Source organism: Brachycentrus maculatus, unplaced genomic scaffold, assembly GCF_059751285.1.
Source record: "Brachycentrus maculatus isolate JH-2025_06_01 unplaced genomic scaffold, ASM5975128v1 h1tg000369l, whole genome shotgun sequence".
Lineage (NCBI taxonomy): Eukaryota > Metazoa > Arthropoda > Insecta > Trichoptera > Brachycentridae > Brachycentrus > Brachycentrus maculatus.
The window spans coordinates 890693-907549 of record NW_028281118.1 but is presented as its reverse complement, the minus strand read 5'-3'; the positions used below and the strand labels follow the sequence as shown (position 1 = coordinate 907549).

The 16857-nt window shown below is 31.5% G+C and overlaps 1 protein-coding gene across 1 annotated transcript in view; it reads left to right on the top strand.

Moving 5' to 3' along the window:
* The window catches only part of LOC148303425 (protein O-mannosyl-transferase TMTC1-like), a 349351-nt gene that overhangs the window by 247356 nt on the left and 85138 nt on the right, over positions 1 to 16857 (top strand). Inside the window, exon 2 of the mRNA XM_088269968.1 lies at positions 12972 to 13149. Coding sequence (XP_088126094.1) covers positions 12972 to 13149 — 178 coding nt within the window. The remainder of the gene's footprint in view (positions 1 to 12971; positions 13150 to 16857) is intronic.

Sequence of the window (16857 nt, the reverse complement as noted above, 5' to 3'; positions counted from 1 at the left end):
ACTAATACAATTCAACCTACCGGTTTCGATAATACCTTGTCATCATCAGGGTTTATTTTAAATCAAAAACATTAAAACACTCTCACCAAAAACTTCCACACACTCCATAAAAATCCTAAATTATTAAAAAAAAACCTTTAGGATTTTTATGGAGAGTGGAAATTTTTGGTGATAGTATTTTAATGTTTTTAATGTTTTTGATTTGAAATAAACCCTGATAATGACAAGGTTTTGTCAAAACCGCTGATTTGAATTGTTTTAATAAAATAAAGTGGTGAAAACAAAGTTAATTAATTTTAAAAAGTTAATAAAATGTGCCACAAAGTATCTGCGGAAAATATTCAAGACATTCGTTTTAATTTAAATTAGGGTTTCTTACCACATTTGTCGTGTACGGAAGTACGTAAACATTATTTTGGCATCAATAACTCTTATTTCAATTTAATGGAAAATGCCGATACACTTAAATACCTAATGGTCTATATAATACCGAGTATTTTTTCGTTGAGGTCAAAGAACCTTCATTCAATCGTGTGATTGCAGCAAGCCGTAGAAACCCAACGGGTATTTTTTTGTTAGATTTACGTCAAAGCTGACCTAACAAAGGCCGCCCCGTTGTACTTTCTATGACCCGGGACTGTATGTATTACAAAAATTTCATTCGCTTCCATTGCTTATGGCCGGTCATGTGGAAATTCAGAGTTTCACACTATAAATTCAAACGAGGCGTTTTCACTGCGTCTTTTGTCCAAAGGCTCTTTATCTCTTATGGGAAGGCAGAATGGCCTTTATGTCGGCTTAAACACACCGCCGCAAAGTACAGAAACTAATATGTTATAATGTTTTACCTACAGTAATACATTTTACTTAGGCCGCATAATAAACTAACGTAAACGCGCTTTAAGGGCATAAAGTATTATCATTGTACGTGATTTTCTAATACAACACAAGGATTATCGTATATTTACTATATACAAACAGCATTAAATGATAAAAAGGGGTGTACTTATGCCATAAAAATCACTTAACACCATTTTCATATTATTTCTTATTTGATGTTTTAACATTATGTATTTTTTTGTAAACACATTATTTTTAAGGATTCTTTACGCAGAAATAAAACAAGTAAAAATCTCATCCCGTTCTCGAAATTTGTCGTGTTAACATGAATTATCTCAATAGTGGTATTTTACGAATGTTTCATTTTTATATTTAAATCTAACAACACTGAAACTGATTTAATGCGGTGACCTTTGCACTGTAACAGAATATTTAAACAGCCACAATATAAATAATTTTGTAAAATGAGAACTCTTGTAATGATATAATAATTTTATTTATTATTCACTTGTCCTGTAAGCAACTAAGAGACTAGAAATTAATATTTTTACAAATTTATTCATGAACTGTCATTTATTTTCATTGTGAGAATGATAAAAAGGAGAAATTCTGTTAATGTTAGCAGAACAGTCGAGAATATTCTTGTAAAAGTTAGATGCTTCGAGACGAAAATAGGTATTTTTTCAAGCTGTTCCTTAGATGAAGTGCCTCAGATTAAGAAGAATCCTGAGGTGTTGTCCGACAAAGTGAGGAGTAATTCTCACTCAATATTATAATTTATGCCAAAAGTGCGCAACACAGACGCAGGATGAAAAGTTCGTGAAATTTTCTGCGAAAGCAACATCGCCGCTTCGCAATAATGAATTTCTTATTTATTTGCCCCCTTTTAAAAAATTGTAACGAAGAAACTCGTTTCCTTTCAGAGTGGGCATTGAATTTCAGGGAAGGTTGAATATATTAATTTAATTCACGAGTAAACAAAATTAGCCGAGAAATGGGAAAAGTGGTTCTGAAGGTAACACAATAATTATACATTTTATTAATATTCTTAATGCTGTATTCAGGAAACCTTTTTTAATGAATAAAATTATAAAAATGTAATAAAGATTAAATTCAATATATTTTTGATTATATTTTTATTTTTATGCACGAAACATTTTCATTATATTATTTTCAAATACGTTGACCACACAATACGAAAATGGGCAAAAAGCATTAATAATAATAAAAATATGAATAGAATGCGGAATTTAATAAGTAATTTTTATTGGGACTACAATAAAATTAAAACATAACTCTTTTAAATCACTTTTTTTATTATAAAACAGAAAATCACAAATTAAGTGCCTTAAATATAAATAATGTTTTAAAAATATAAAAATAAAAATTACTCGATTTATTTTTGTACGAACATTTCTTGTAGAAAGTGCATTTTATATATTAAAACAACAAATACGAGTAAATATATTGTGAAATATCTAGCTTTTTTCACTTTTAAAATAAAGTGTAAAAAGCTTTAAAGTTGTCGTTAATATAAATCAATATTTTTTAGCAAAGGATAAAAAATTAAATTTCACTATTCGTCCACCAAATCACGATCATAATTTATTGTAATTTTCCATCGAGCGTTCCGAGGAGGAATCCATAAATATTCATTTTAAACCGTAATATATTACCGCTAAATCAATATTTTATCGATAATGGGAGGTGCCATATAACGGGAATATGTGTATCAGACAATTTTTACGATTTCTCAGTAAATTTGTGATAAAAATTCCAAACGTGCCTTTCTGTAGGTGAGGCCAGATGGCTTGCTGGGCCAATAAAACTTCTAGTTTCTCAAATCATATTGCCATCTTTATTTCCCTATGAGAATAGATTATGCAAATGAACTATCGGTTTTCCGGTAGTAGACTTGCGCTGAATGAATCGTAATGCGATATTTAAAAATGTATATCTTGGGAAGAACAGATTCAGGTTTGTGCAGCATCCCGAGCAGACGTACGCTTTTTATCCGGGAAAATATGAATATATTATTTTTTCTTACTCGCGTCTTTCGTCTAGCAGAATCTAGAACAATACATACATATTCAATATGCCACACACTAATGTGCAAAGCCATGAACGTATATTTCAGCAAATCTTGGCTGGAGATACTTTTGTCTTTGTTCATTCTAAAACAGACACAAGGTTTTATTTGAACTCTTTTTATTCATAATTGGACATTATTGTACATGTCGTCGTTGATGTTTCAAAAATACCTATCTCAAAATTCAACAAATTAAAGTGCAAGATAAATATTACATTAAATCTTTTTGAAAAACTAACTAACTAACCATCACGCCGCTTCCCCGCAGGGGTAGGCAGAGAGAATAGAGCGCCACACCACTTGCAAACATTTTTCGCCTCTTCCACGTTCATCTTAATCTTTTTTATATTTCCTAATAATGTATCAAAACAGAAATATTTTGTTGGGACTTCATAACGAAAAATTAATATGCGCTTTATTTTACAACGGTATATGAACATGATTTTATTTAATTTGGCCCTTTACAATAAATTTAAACTTCTTTTATAACACAAAATCAATCGATTGGCCACCTTTATTGGCCAAAGCTCTCTTTGTTACGTTGTCCATAACTTTTTCGAGCATCTCGGGAGATATAGCGATTATTTGGCAAGAATATTTGCCTAAAGCTCGTCAATGGTCCAGTTTGCTATATATTATATATACATAATAATTAAAAAATACATACGAGTAAATAAATATATTCAAGCCGTTATCCGAACCCAATGGGCACTGCATCATATAAACGCAGTGTTATTTTGATAGTTGACACATGAAGGAAAGGTTATCAGCCCTCCGCTTCATGTGCCAGTCCAGGGTAATATTAAAGTGAAAAACTCACTTATACTAACCATTACTCTAAGGAGATATAAATATATATAAATTAATTAATTTACACATTATACTCATCAAAAGACACTCAATTGCACCGCCATAGAATAAAATCTAACTTCTTTTGTAATTCTATTGAATAGAAATAAATCGATCTATAAGTCTTCATATATATTTTTAATTTTCCATTTTCTCTTTTCAATTAATAAATCTAAAAAATTCACATTTTAAAATGCAAATCAAAAATTTGTCGAAAATCCGTATCGCAGTATATTTCGATCATAAAAATTTTCATTGAAGTCCATTAGGCTTTTTTAAGTCTACGTTTGACTATTTTAAACGAATCCGTCACTAGCGGAAACAAATTTCCCGACACAGTTCCCTTTTATTGCATCATTTTTCTAGATTGTCTCGGAGAGAAGGAGACCAATGCTCCTATTGGTATTATCCATCACTTACATACATCTCCGTGGGATCCAGCAAGTCGGGCTTTGTACTTATTTGCTCTATACCGAGACGTATTGTATTATTGTATCCAGATTTAGGTTGATTTAGGTACGTCGTATGTACCAGAAGCCTACTTACTCGCATATCCCCTTCTCGAGAAACCTAAAATTCCTATTTTCCAACTTCCTTAATCATGTTACTCGAGTTGAGAAAGGATACAATGCTAAAATTCTACCAAAAACATATTTGTTCCAGTAACATTTAATGCGTATTCAGCCATAATTGATTTAAAGATATTTGTTCTTATAATATAATTTGTTCTTAAAATATTATTGTCCGCCTCCGTAGTGCATTACCGCCTACGTAGTGTCCATTAGGTCAGCAAGCTCTGCTACCGTTCTGGAGGTCCTAGGTTCGATTCCCATAAAATGTTTTTTTTCACTCCTATATTTATTCAATATTACCCTGGACTGGTACCTGATACGGAGGGCTGATCACCTTTCCCGCATGTGTTAACGATCAAGTTGCGTCTATATGATGCAGTGCCCTATGCACCATTGGGGTTCGGATAAGGGTTTTTTAAAAATATATTTAAATATATTAAATGTTTGTTTCACCCAACATGGATTTCAAGAATTTTACTATCATAAATTCATAAGAAAATCATTTTGCATTGGTAATTCACCCGATTGCAATATTAAAGATCCTCAACATTTGAGTCATATTTTTAGGACCCTTTTTCGTGAATGCTACAACCTCTTTCGATACGTCATTATGACTAATCACAAAATTGATATCCAATTGAAGATAACAACATATCATAAAAATAACATTGAAAAACATAAAATATAAATGTTGATTCACCAGGAAATACCGGATATCAACGGGTAGATGCACGTTTAAAAAAAGTTCATTATGAAATAATTATTGAATAATTCATTTATAAATTGATATAATTAGTTTCATAGTTATAGTATTTTGTCCGCCACCGTGGTGTAATGGTAAGCATTTTTAGCTACCGTGCTGGAAGTCCCAGGTTTGATACCCAGGGGGAAGATGAAAATAAATATTAGTATTTTCAAACTTTAATATTTATTTGATATTACCCTGTACTGGTCCTTAGAGCGCAAGAGTGATCTTGCCCTCATGTATGGAACAATTAAGATAATACTGCTTTAATACAATGCAGTACCCTATACACCATTGGGTAGTATGTGAGACTACAATAATGTACCAGGAGAATAGAACAAAAAAGGATACTAACAAAGTGTAGTTAGTGTAACGAGTACGTTATGCTGCCGAACTCGGACGGAAAGTCCCGAACACATCGGAACATATTTCCCCGCACGTGACAATCTAAACGAGATTGTGTCTTGCCATAAATCCCCCCACAGCGGCCATGCATTTACTATCGTAAGCGCGCCGCTATTTGAAAGTTAATTTTTATTTGAATCGATTCGAGGCGCACCATCTGATTTACACCCGCGACCCGCAGTTTAACGGTACTTGGATGGTGGATGGTAGATGGTTATCATTTCCAGTTCGAAAACCGAACTTACAGAAATCATTATATTTTATTACTCTTTTATGACTGTAAATCTAGTATTACAAATGTTGGAATCTGCATGAAATTACGTTAAAATGTAAAATTTTACATTCAAATATAAAAAAAATATCAAACTGGTGAAACAGGATGAAAACAAAAGTGGGCAACCATTATTTTTGACAATATTGATAAAAAAAATCTTTGAATATCATTGAAAAACTCTTTTTTTCCTCCTGGCTCTATTTCAACCTTTCGTCTTTGTAGACTGTTGGTGTCAGCTCTCTTTGTCCTCTGGTTACAGGTTCAAATCATGTTATCTTTCTGTAGCATTCATGAACTTGTTGGTCTTTTTCTAGATGTCTTTCAAGGAAGATCCAAAGCGATTGTCTGGTTCACAATATGTTTGGTAAAAAAAGATAATTGCATGTTTTGACTTTACAATACTTCTCAATTATCCCTGTAAAAAGGGAAATATTTTTCACTCAGTCAAACGAATTTTGAATGGCTAAAATATGACACAAAATTACGCAAAAAAAAACAGACATCATCAAAACTGTTCCGAAGCAAATGTTTCTTACGGTATTTTCGCATCTGATGTATACCAAGAGTATACCTTGTACAGTATATGTATGTTCTCTGCCTCTGTGGTGTAGAGGGTAATCGAGTTTGGTTACCGTTTTGGAAGACCCGGGTTCGATTACTGATTGATTTCCATTCTCATATTTACTTATCTACGATCAAGATAATACTTCGCTGATTAAATACAATACCTAAAGCACCATTAAGTACGGATAAGGATCAAAAGAAGAAGAAGAAGAAGAACCATTTTTTTTAAAGAAATGTTAAATAAATACATATCATTTTAATCGAATTATGAATATGTAACGTAAAATTTTGAAAAGGAATGAAAAATAAATACAAAAAAAAAGAACTACACCATATTCAAACTTATTGGAAAAACCCCTGAATTTATTTCGAATTTTTGCCAGTTTCATAGTCAATCGTTTATCTAACTTTGCACGCTCCATGGCTGAATTGAAATTATTATCGTGCCGGTAATACGATGAAAAAAATATTTCGGTAGTGATATGAAAAATATGCATTTAAATGGATTTAAAAACGATATTTCTAAACGTAAACAGAAGTCAGTCACTGAAACGTTGAATCGATTCAATTTTCAGCGGATAAAAGAGTCTCCTTGGGGAACTCGATAAATCAAACTATAAAACTGCTTGAAATATTATGACACCGCCGATTCCATCCCCAAACTTTGTACTAACGTGTGAACGATTTATTCCGATTGAAATAAAAACGCTGCTAATATTTTATGCATTTGTTTTCCTGCCAGATTTGCCCTAATACTGTCGCGTGTCAGCGCGCATTTAATATTCATAAATCAAAACTCCGTGTTGACATCCATGCTTCGGGGTAAACTTTTAAAGCGGGTTATGGATATGTGGGAATATTACGGAATTGAGAAGTCATTTTCAATAAATTACAGACACGAAAACGTCAACCGAGTCGACATTTTGCATTGTAAAATATTGTTTTGAGGATATATTTTTTTGTCTTCAATTCGTTCTTTTGGTTCAAAGATAATTTTGGTCTGACATTTAACTTTATTTAATCGAAAATTAATAAATTTTTAATAAAAATAAGTTTTTTATTTATTATTTCAGCATTAACTTTGTGGTAAGACATGTTACAATGATTAAAGAAAACACTTCAAACTTCCATCATTCAGGTCTGTATAATAACTAAAATATAAAATACAAAATTGTTCTTTTAACTTCTGAAACATGTAGTCTATAATAAAACTCAAGTGGTAAAAACGAAGTGTTTTCTTTAATCATTGTAAAAATAAGATTAGTTGAAAATTTTCAAAATATGTTAAAAATAAGTAAAATAAAATATGTTATATACACGTTATACAAATAATAAAATTATCATTTGTGTTCATTTAATTAAAACCAACTACTATATATTTAACAAAGGCTACTAATAGAAGCTTAATTTTTATTTATTATTTTGTTTTTATTGGCATTATTACTTAATGGTGTCCAAAAATCGTTACTTTGAAAGGCCTAACTCTTCTTGTAAAACCAGTCATACAGAGTAAACTACAAACACTCAAACATAATCAAATAGAGATTTAGGTAATGCTCATCAATATTTCAAATTCAATTATTTCGTATGTCCCAAATTTTCATGATGTTCAGCGATTAAAAAAAGAAAAATAACATTTAGTTTACAAAAATTATTTGATATTACCATTTTTATTCTGATTCACGTATTTGTAGTTTTTTTGTAAAATATTTTCAGGGCTAAATTTTAACGATCCATAATACCGAGACTGCAATAAAACGTCGGGATTGTAATACAACCCTGCACTATAGTGTTACTTGCTCACTGGTACAGTAGTCCAATTTAGTAAACTGAAAGTAATATTGTTGAATATCTATGTTTTGGACTGAAATTTCTTAGTAAAACTGCATTTGCATGATAAAACAACCCTTTAATATTATCAAAGTTGGTATGTAATATAAGTTTTTTTAAATTTTTCATTATTCTTTATAATTTTTTGTTGTTTTTTTTTGCGAATCTCTTCTATAAATGAACATTAAAATATGCAAAAAAATATATAAATAACATACTTTTTTACCGTTTTATAATTTTGCGACTCGTTTCCCTAACTTTCTATAGTACACATAACTTTTTATTTTATATTCAAACCCGTCGATGAAAGCATATGTAGCTTCCAAAACAAGTCGTGACAAAATAAAATGTAGGTAATAAAAAACAAATGTTTTTAATATAATTTAATCATGTTTTAATAATAATTTACCACAAACTGAATTCCGAAACAATAAGTTATGTAAATAGCTATATGGGATGAAGTATGTTTTTCAACTTTTGACTTATTAGCGATTTCGCTGGTTTATATTTATATTACAATACTTACGAAAAGTGTTTTTAAACACCGGTTCACTTATTTTCTTAAAAGCGGGATCTTGCTTAAATCCTCTGTGTATAAAAGGTAGTTAACCTGCACGTCAGCATAATAGTACATTCAATAGTACTGTTTGAATTTGAATACTCGCATATCACTTAGTGTCTAATAGAAAATGTAAATTATTTTCTATGCTAGCACTTTTTCGCACTTTGATATATTAAGTAAAGTAAAGCTAGCTTTAAGCCGAAGCAGCACGGAGGATTGCTATTCGAATTGATCTCTAAACTCACGCGCACCATTCCATCACACTTCAATAGAATGCGCCTGGTTCATGGCGTTCCGACCATTCATCTTTTTAGATTTATACACTTCTAGCTTTACACTATTTACCCTGCATCACATGTAACATGCATTTTACAACGCCTCCGCGATGGATGGTTATGCTAAACGCCATCGTGTAGGGAGTCTCTGTATTCATAGAGAACTAAAACCACATTTATCGCGCTTGCTAAATCTAGCTTGGAAATCTTACATGGAAAATCATCGTATGACAAAATTTAAAACGAAAATATAAGAAAGGAATATAAGGCTGAACAAGGGGTAATTAAAACGATTATAAAGAGTTCTTTAAGGCGGTATGGACGTGGGAAGCGAATGAATAACGAGAGAATGACTAAAAAACATATGTGGCGAATGTAAGCGGGAGAATAGAACGAGGATGGCCGGAAAAGACTTGGCACGATCAGATCAATCAGAACCTAAAATCTGGTGGTGTCAAAAGTCTGCGTCATCTCAAGGCATGTAAGATTAGATGTTTGGATGTGAAGGAGGCAAGGAGTGTATGTCAGGACAGAAGAGCGTGACGTTACATCCTCTCTGCCTACCCCTGCGGAGAAACGGCGTGATGGTTGTAGATTACTACTATTAAGTAGTAGTAGCTAAATCTAGCAGGTGTGTAATATTACTATAATAATATTACCTCGTCATCGCAAAATAATTATAAATGAATTACGGACGAGTAATACGATAATTTCAGAAGTCTTTTGCTTCCCATAATTCAATTTCATAATATTTCCTTACATCCGAGACTTCTCATTCAGTATTCACAAAACAAATCATCTAATTTTCATCATAAAGATTCTGTTTAAATTATTTTTTTCACATTTTATTGTTTTATCAAAACCGCAGTATTTTATATGAAAGAAAATTTGATTATAAATTTAATGCAAAACGTACAGTCTGAGATTTTATTGACCTTGAGGTTGTTCTTGAGGTTTACCCAATTATCAGCGACATCTATTGAAAATTGCGGCAATACACGCAATGCTCATTATTCTTTATGGCAAACTGTGCGTTTTTTGTAAGCTGCCAAAATAATTTACATCCATAAGCTAACTAACTAATAACAGCTTTACCGGAGAGATAGGCAGAAAGAATAGAACGAAACACGAAATTGTTCTTGCAAAAAATCTTCGCCTCTTCCGCATTCATGCCTCTCTTCGTACATACTCGCCTATGATTCCGCCTCCTGACCACTTTCAAGTATTTGAAATGCTTGATTATGCCACGTTTCCTCAGTCGGGTACTGTTAGTATAAAATACGATTTATCGATAGTAATATCAATAGCACCTCATTAGAATCTCAAATCTGATACATATATTGATTCACCTCCTTCGAGCAATTAGGTTACGTTGTAAGTACTGATTACCGCTGACTTTGTACATTATCTCAAGTGTGTACCTACATAAGTATTTTGGCATACTAGATGAAATTCCATTGCTAGAAGTGCATCAGCGCGGCCTCAAAACAATAGACTCCATTTTATTTGCCCATTATCCCATGTGTATACTAAACTAATTCGGCATATAAAATGAAATTCTATTGCTAGAAGCGCATCAGCGCGGCCTCAAAACAATAGCCTAATTTTATTTCTACATTCTCCCAAGTGCGCACATACATATAATATTTTGGCATATAAGAAGAAATTTCATTGCTAGAAGTGCATCAGCGCGGCCTCAAAACAATAGCCTTCTTTATATTTGTACATTACCCCATGTGTGTACTTAAATATTTCGGCATATTAGATGAAATTCCATTGCTAGAAGGGCATTAGCATGGCCTCAAAAAATAATCATCTTCTTATTTGTACATTTTCCTATGTATACTTAGATATTTTGGCATATTAGATGAAATTCCATTGCTAGAAACGCATTAGCGCGTCCTCAAAACAATAGCCTTCTTTAAGTGCCTGCTGCTTTCTAAACAGAATTTTAAATGCAGACACTGCGCAACAACTGAAACTTCCGAGGGAAGTACATTAACATAATAAATTACAGGTAACAACTTAACTTGATGCTCTGAATACAAGCTACTATATTTTAAAAAAAAACATCAATTCTATTTAAATAATGGAGTCCGCATTAACCTTTTAACACGTTATTTAGCAATTGATTAGGCAGTTACTTCGTAGTATAACTATCCATTTTTACTAACATTTTTCTTAAAATCTATTGTGACACGTGTGAGTGTGAGTGTTTATTTTAGTTTCTTCGTTGAAATAGGCTGATGCAACATAAAATTATACGAGAACGGCATTTTAAGACTTATCTAAATTGTTACAGTCTCCTCACCATTTATCGTTCACTTTATGTAATACCACTTTAATAATTTTTATTTGAACGATGAATGAAAAGGAGAATGTTATATTACCATACCACAAAATTAACAATAACAATTGTTTTTCATTAAAGATGTCTTTTTAAACTCACAAAAATATATGTTATTATTCTCTTCTGATAAATCCCTATAATTACATTATCGAGGATTGAATGCTTATTAGAGTGTAGATTCAGGAATTTTCGCGCGACTTATCTGTGTAAAAAAAAAGGACAAACCCTTTATAAATTCGCCGATCTATTCTATTTCCTGTGATTGTCAAAGAAAATGACTAACTAACTGAGTTAAATTTTCTCAAAGCTCTTCTTGGGTATTCCTTGCGCTTTTATTATTAATGTCGCGCCACCCTGATGCAGTAATGTGCTTAGTTCTGATATAACTCCAGCTATGGCGGGGTTGGGTCGGATTTCCTTTGTAAATTAGCACTCAGCACAAAGACAGATGCATCAGTGTCTGAAGTCCAATGTTCAGAACAAGAACTATCGATAGTTTGCCCGAACCGAATCCCATTTGCATCCTCTCTATAAATATGCATTCCTCTGTTGGGTATGCAAATAGCCTCCTTCGTTTCTCCATTAAAATATCTCTCTTTCCTCTCTGAAATTACGTTTTAGTTTTCTACCCTTTTGTTATTTAACGTAAATGGCACGCAAAAAACACACCTAATAAGAGACACTATTTTACGTGCCGTTATCCGTCTCTAAACCATTAAAATCGAGTTGAGAGTTTATTATTTGCCATATGTATGTATTATATGAAATAAATATGCCTCTATGAATGTATCTTTGGTATGTATCCATGAAATAAATAAATATAAATAAATAAATATATTAATACATGTTATAATATAGACGTCCATACCGCTGACACATTTAATGTTAGCTATAGATTATAAAATAATGAGTCTAGAGTATAAATAATACTTGGGGATGGTGGAATTCAACCATTATTATTTAAGTCTTTTTTTTGTATTTCTTTTCAAGATGTTTGCAACTTGTTTTATAAAAAAGTCACACCAGTATTATCTTTTTTTATTTTTTAGTATTTTATTTGCATTGCTTAAAAAAGTGCGAGTTTATATTAAAAATAAAAAAATAACAAAATAAACATTTTCAATGATTAAAGAAAACACTTCGTTTTTTACCACTTGAGTTTTATTATAGACTACATGTTTCAGAAGTTAATCTTCCATCATTTAGGTCTGTATAATAACTAAAATATAAAATTGTTCCTCTCCTTATTTATAGAACAATTTTATATTTTATATTTTAGTTATTATACAGACCTGAATGACGGAAGTTTAACTTCTGAAACATGTAGTCTATAATAAAACTCAAGTGGTAAAAAACGAAGTGTTTTCTTTAATCATTGTAACATATCTTACCACAAAGTTAATGCCGAAACAATAAATAAAATAAACATTTTGTATAATAATGTATACATACTGTAACTCAACTACAAAAATGTATTTTAACTTAAATTTATTATTCAGTTAGTTTTAACTACGAGATAGTTAAAGCGATTTAAATAGATTTTCTTATTAGTTGGTTAATTATTTACTTATATATGTTTATAACAATAATAATTGAACAATATATTTTTGTTTCAGGGCTAATTACCTCATTTTCGGTCTCCAGCCGTTTTGGTTCCACGTGACGAACAGTCTTCTCCACGCGGCAGCATGCCTCCTCTTCACCAGGGTCTGTCTGTCCATAGCCAGACTCCAGAGGACCTTTGCGGCTGTCGCTGGTCTTCTATTTGCAGTGCATCCAATACACACCGAAGCGGTAAGAGTTTTAACATACTTACCTAAATTATTTTGTCATAAAAATGTACAAAATTTAATCTTACCTTATTTTATATTTCGACAAACTTTATATTTATATAAAATAATTCTTTAAACACAATACTGCTTAAAAAATGCTTTCCTCATTCCAACAAAGATAGCCATTGTGAACTCACATATACTAGGTTACGAGATTGATTAATGTATCTCTAAGTTCCAAAAAATCGTAGTATGGTTGTGAATCATGTGTGGAATTGGTGAATGTTACACGTGTGTGTAAAGTGATCACTTACTCAGCCTATGGCAGGTCGCAAGCCCTGTAAATGCCTAAACTTCAATTTTTTATTCATCTTCGTTGAGATGTCAATAAAATACTTTATTTTTTAATTGCTTAGATTTCCATATTTTTTTCTAAAATTTGATTCTTTTAGAAGAAAATATGTAAATCTAAGCATTTACATAGCTATTGACCTCTCATCGAATGGATTTAGTGATTCTTTTATAAACTGTGGAGGATTAATTTTTCTGCCCATGACTTTATTTAAACACCGTTATTTAGAACTTTACATATATTCTACGACTTAAAAAACTTAATTGTCTGTGTTGAAATATCTTTTATATCTTAAAAAAAAATACCTAACAGGCTTCATTCGGTATTTTATGGTATCCGAAATACAAAAGTACTATTTGGAATAAAAACATATATAGGAATATGACATTTTAATTATATTTATTGTTACCATTTTGTTGTTTTAATAATGTGACATTTCTAAATAAAAATATTTTTACAATATTTCTTGGCAATATTTATTTTGAGACAAAGATAAAGGAGCCTACGTTAAAGCGAGTTTCCTGGACATAAAAACATTCTAGACATTTATTTGTGAGAAGGTATTTTTTTTATTTTTCCCCTTATTTAGAGAAGTAAATTAAAATAATATGTAAATTGTTTTAATGTGTTTTAGGCTAAATAATGCTTTGTGTTACCGGCAATAAAATGTATTTTTTAGCTTCTTTGTACATTTACATATAACAACCTTGCGTAACACGTTTTTACATACATTACATTGTATTCAAATTCAAACAAAGACAAATGCAAAAAAACAAGCTCACATCTTTTCGCCTTTAAAATGTAACGTACCCATAATACACGTCGAATATAAACTTCCCGCATACGTAAGTTTATAATTTCAACGTGTTTATGTCGAAAAAAGTTCGTGTGTAAACTGGAAAGCTTATTATCGTATAGAGTGCGAACAGCTTTGTTTTTAAGCTCGTTTTTATACGCTAATCTTTCATATTGTAGCATAAACTTGGAGTCTATTTCTCGGTACTATGCGAAGTTTGCCATCACGACTTTAACCTTTATAAATATACGCCTTGGATGTACACGGAATGTTCATGATTTATTGCAAAAGTTCAATAAATGTGTAACACGTGATCTTTCTTACACAAATATGAAAAACTTTGAGAACGTTACAAGTAAGTTTGTATTTTGTAATCGCTCTTAAACTGGCGCGTCAATATACAAAATAGCACTATACATGGTGTGTTTCGGTAATTTTTCAGACGTTATGTCAATGGATATTTTCTTCGTAATTTTTGTATTATGTATGTTTTCTTTGTACATTTTGTTCTCGTGGAGAAAAGTTTTGCAATCAGTGAATTTTTAAATACATATTCTAGTTTCTTCTCATAGTGTCCGCCCACACAGTGTAGTAATTAGCGCATTTGGCTACAATGCTGGAGGTCCCAGGTTTGATTGAAGTGGAATGATTTTTTCACTGTATTATTTATTTAATATAACCTTAGACTGGAACCTGAAGCGCCGGATTGATCATCTTGCCTTCACAAAAGTAACGATCAACATAATATTGCATCAATTTGATACACTGTCATATGCACTAATCTTCTATGAAATTATTATGTATTATTTTTCTGACTTGCCAAAAAAGCATATCTACTTACCTTTCATGTAACTGTTTTTTTTTAATGTCATAAATAACACCTTGTCGATTGATTGATACTTACATATGTAACAACAATAAAAATCCCAGTCGTGTCACATCTAACTCTTATAGTTGTAATCTTTATTGGAACTTGATTCATTCAATAAATGTTTATAATTAATTATAATATTTCCACATGTTGTCAATAAAAAATACAATACAATAAACGACAAATGCTTTCAATATTTAGTAAAAAAATTAACTTGACATCAATTAAATGGAAAACAAAGTTCAATTTTGATTTTTGAATATGAAATAAGCTAATGAACAATAAAAAATAACAAGCTTACGTAGGAACTCGTTTTATGCGAAAACAATTTTTTTGTAAATCAAAAACGACCTTACTAGCGTAATATTTGAATAATGCTTCGGAAATCCGCCTTTTAATGCGATAAAAAATATTGACGTTAATTTTGATATAGGTCAGGAAGAACGGGCGCCATACGGGAAAAATCCTTGGCGAATCTTTAAAGTTCATCTTTCCGGAATGTAAACGAGTATCCTTTTACCGTAATTTGGTGCCGAGACCGTTTTACATTAACATGAAAGAAGTGCTTTCCCATCAATCTCGGGCGGGATATATTGTAAAGTAATTCAGCGGTAGGAAAAGGAATAAGATATCGCAATGCTGTGAAGAAATCATCTATCAAAATGTGCTTCTCCGCGGTTTGACACCTCCTTATACGTTTCTCTTAAACATCTGCACTATAATCCACAACTATCACTCGTCAAAACGACATAGATTTTTTTTATCATCTCAACTCTAATGTATTACTGAAATGAAATATATACCTTTGTAAATTAAAACAACTTAGTTTTAACCACTTTTTATTCATATTTTTATATCATATTTTTTAAATCGTATTTTCATATGGTGTACGGAGTGCGTGGAAGTTTTTGGTAAGGGAAGGGTAATTAACTATGAGTATTTCAATGTTTTAGAATTTAGTACATAAACCCTGATAATGACAATGTTCTTGTCGAAACCGAATGGATAAAATGTGCCAACAAAAAGTGGTTAAAACCAAATTGTTTATAAAATGTGCCACAAAGTATCTGCGAAAAACATTAAAAAAATATATACCATTAAAAAGCTTCTGTAACTTATGATTGAGTTGGGTTGTGGTCCCTTGGTTAGTGTTATAAGAGTCGTAGTTTTGAATTCGAAATCGCTCTACTACAGTTTAGCTTATATTTTTAATATTGAAAAAGTATGAGATAGCCTTTTGCCGCCTCCATAGTAATGGTCAGTAGGCTCGGCTACCGTACTGGAGGTGCTGAGTTTTATTCCTAGGCTAGGGTGTCAAATAAATATTAGTGATTTAATTCAACATTACCCTGGACTGTTACATGAAGCGGAGAGCTGATCACCTTTTTTTAATGAGTCAACGATCAAGATAACACTGCGTTTATATTATTGCATTATGCACGATTGGGTGTGGATAAGTGTTAGAAGAAGAAGAATAGTTTTCCGTTACCGAGGACACATATGTGGCAGTTATTTTTTGGCACAATAACACTTAGTACTAACATAAGTTGATGCGGTTTAGTGACCTGTACGTTATTATAATTTATACGGTTTTGGGTTGAATCAACTAAAACTTTCAACTTCAGCCCGACAAATTTTACATATTTTTGTTGTAATTACACTAAGCTATGATGATTAGCATTTTGTGCGAAGATCTAATGAAACGAATTAA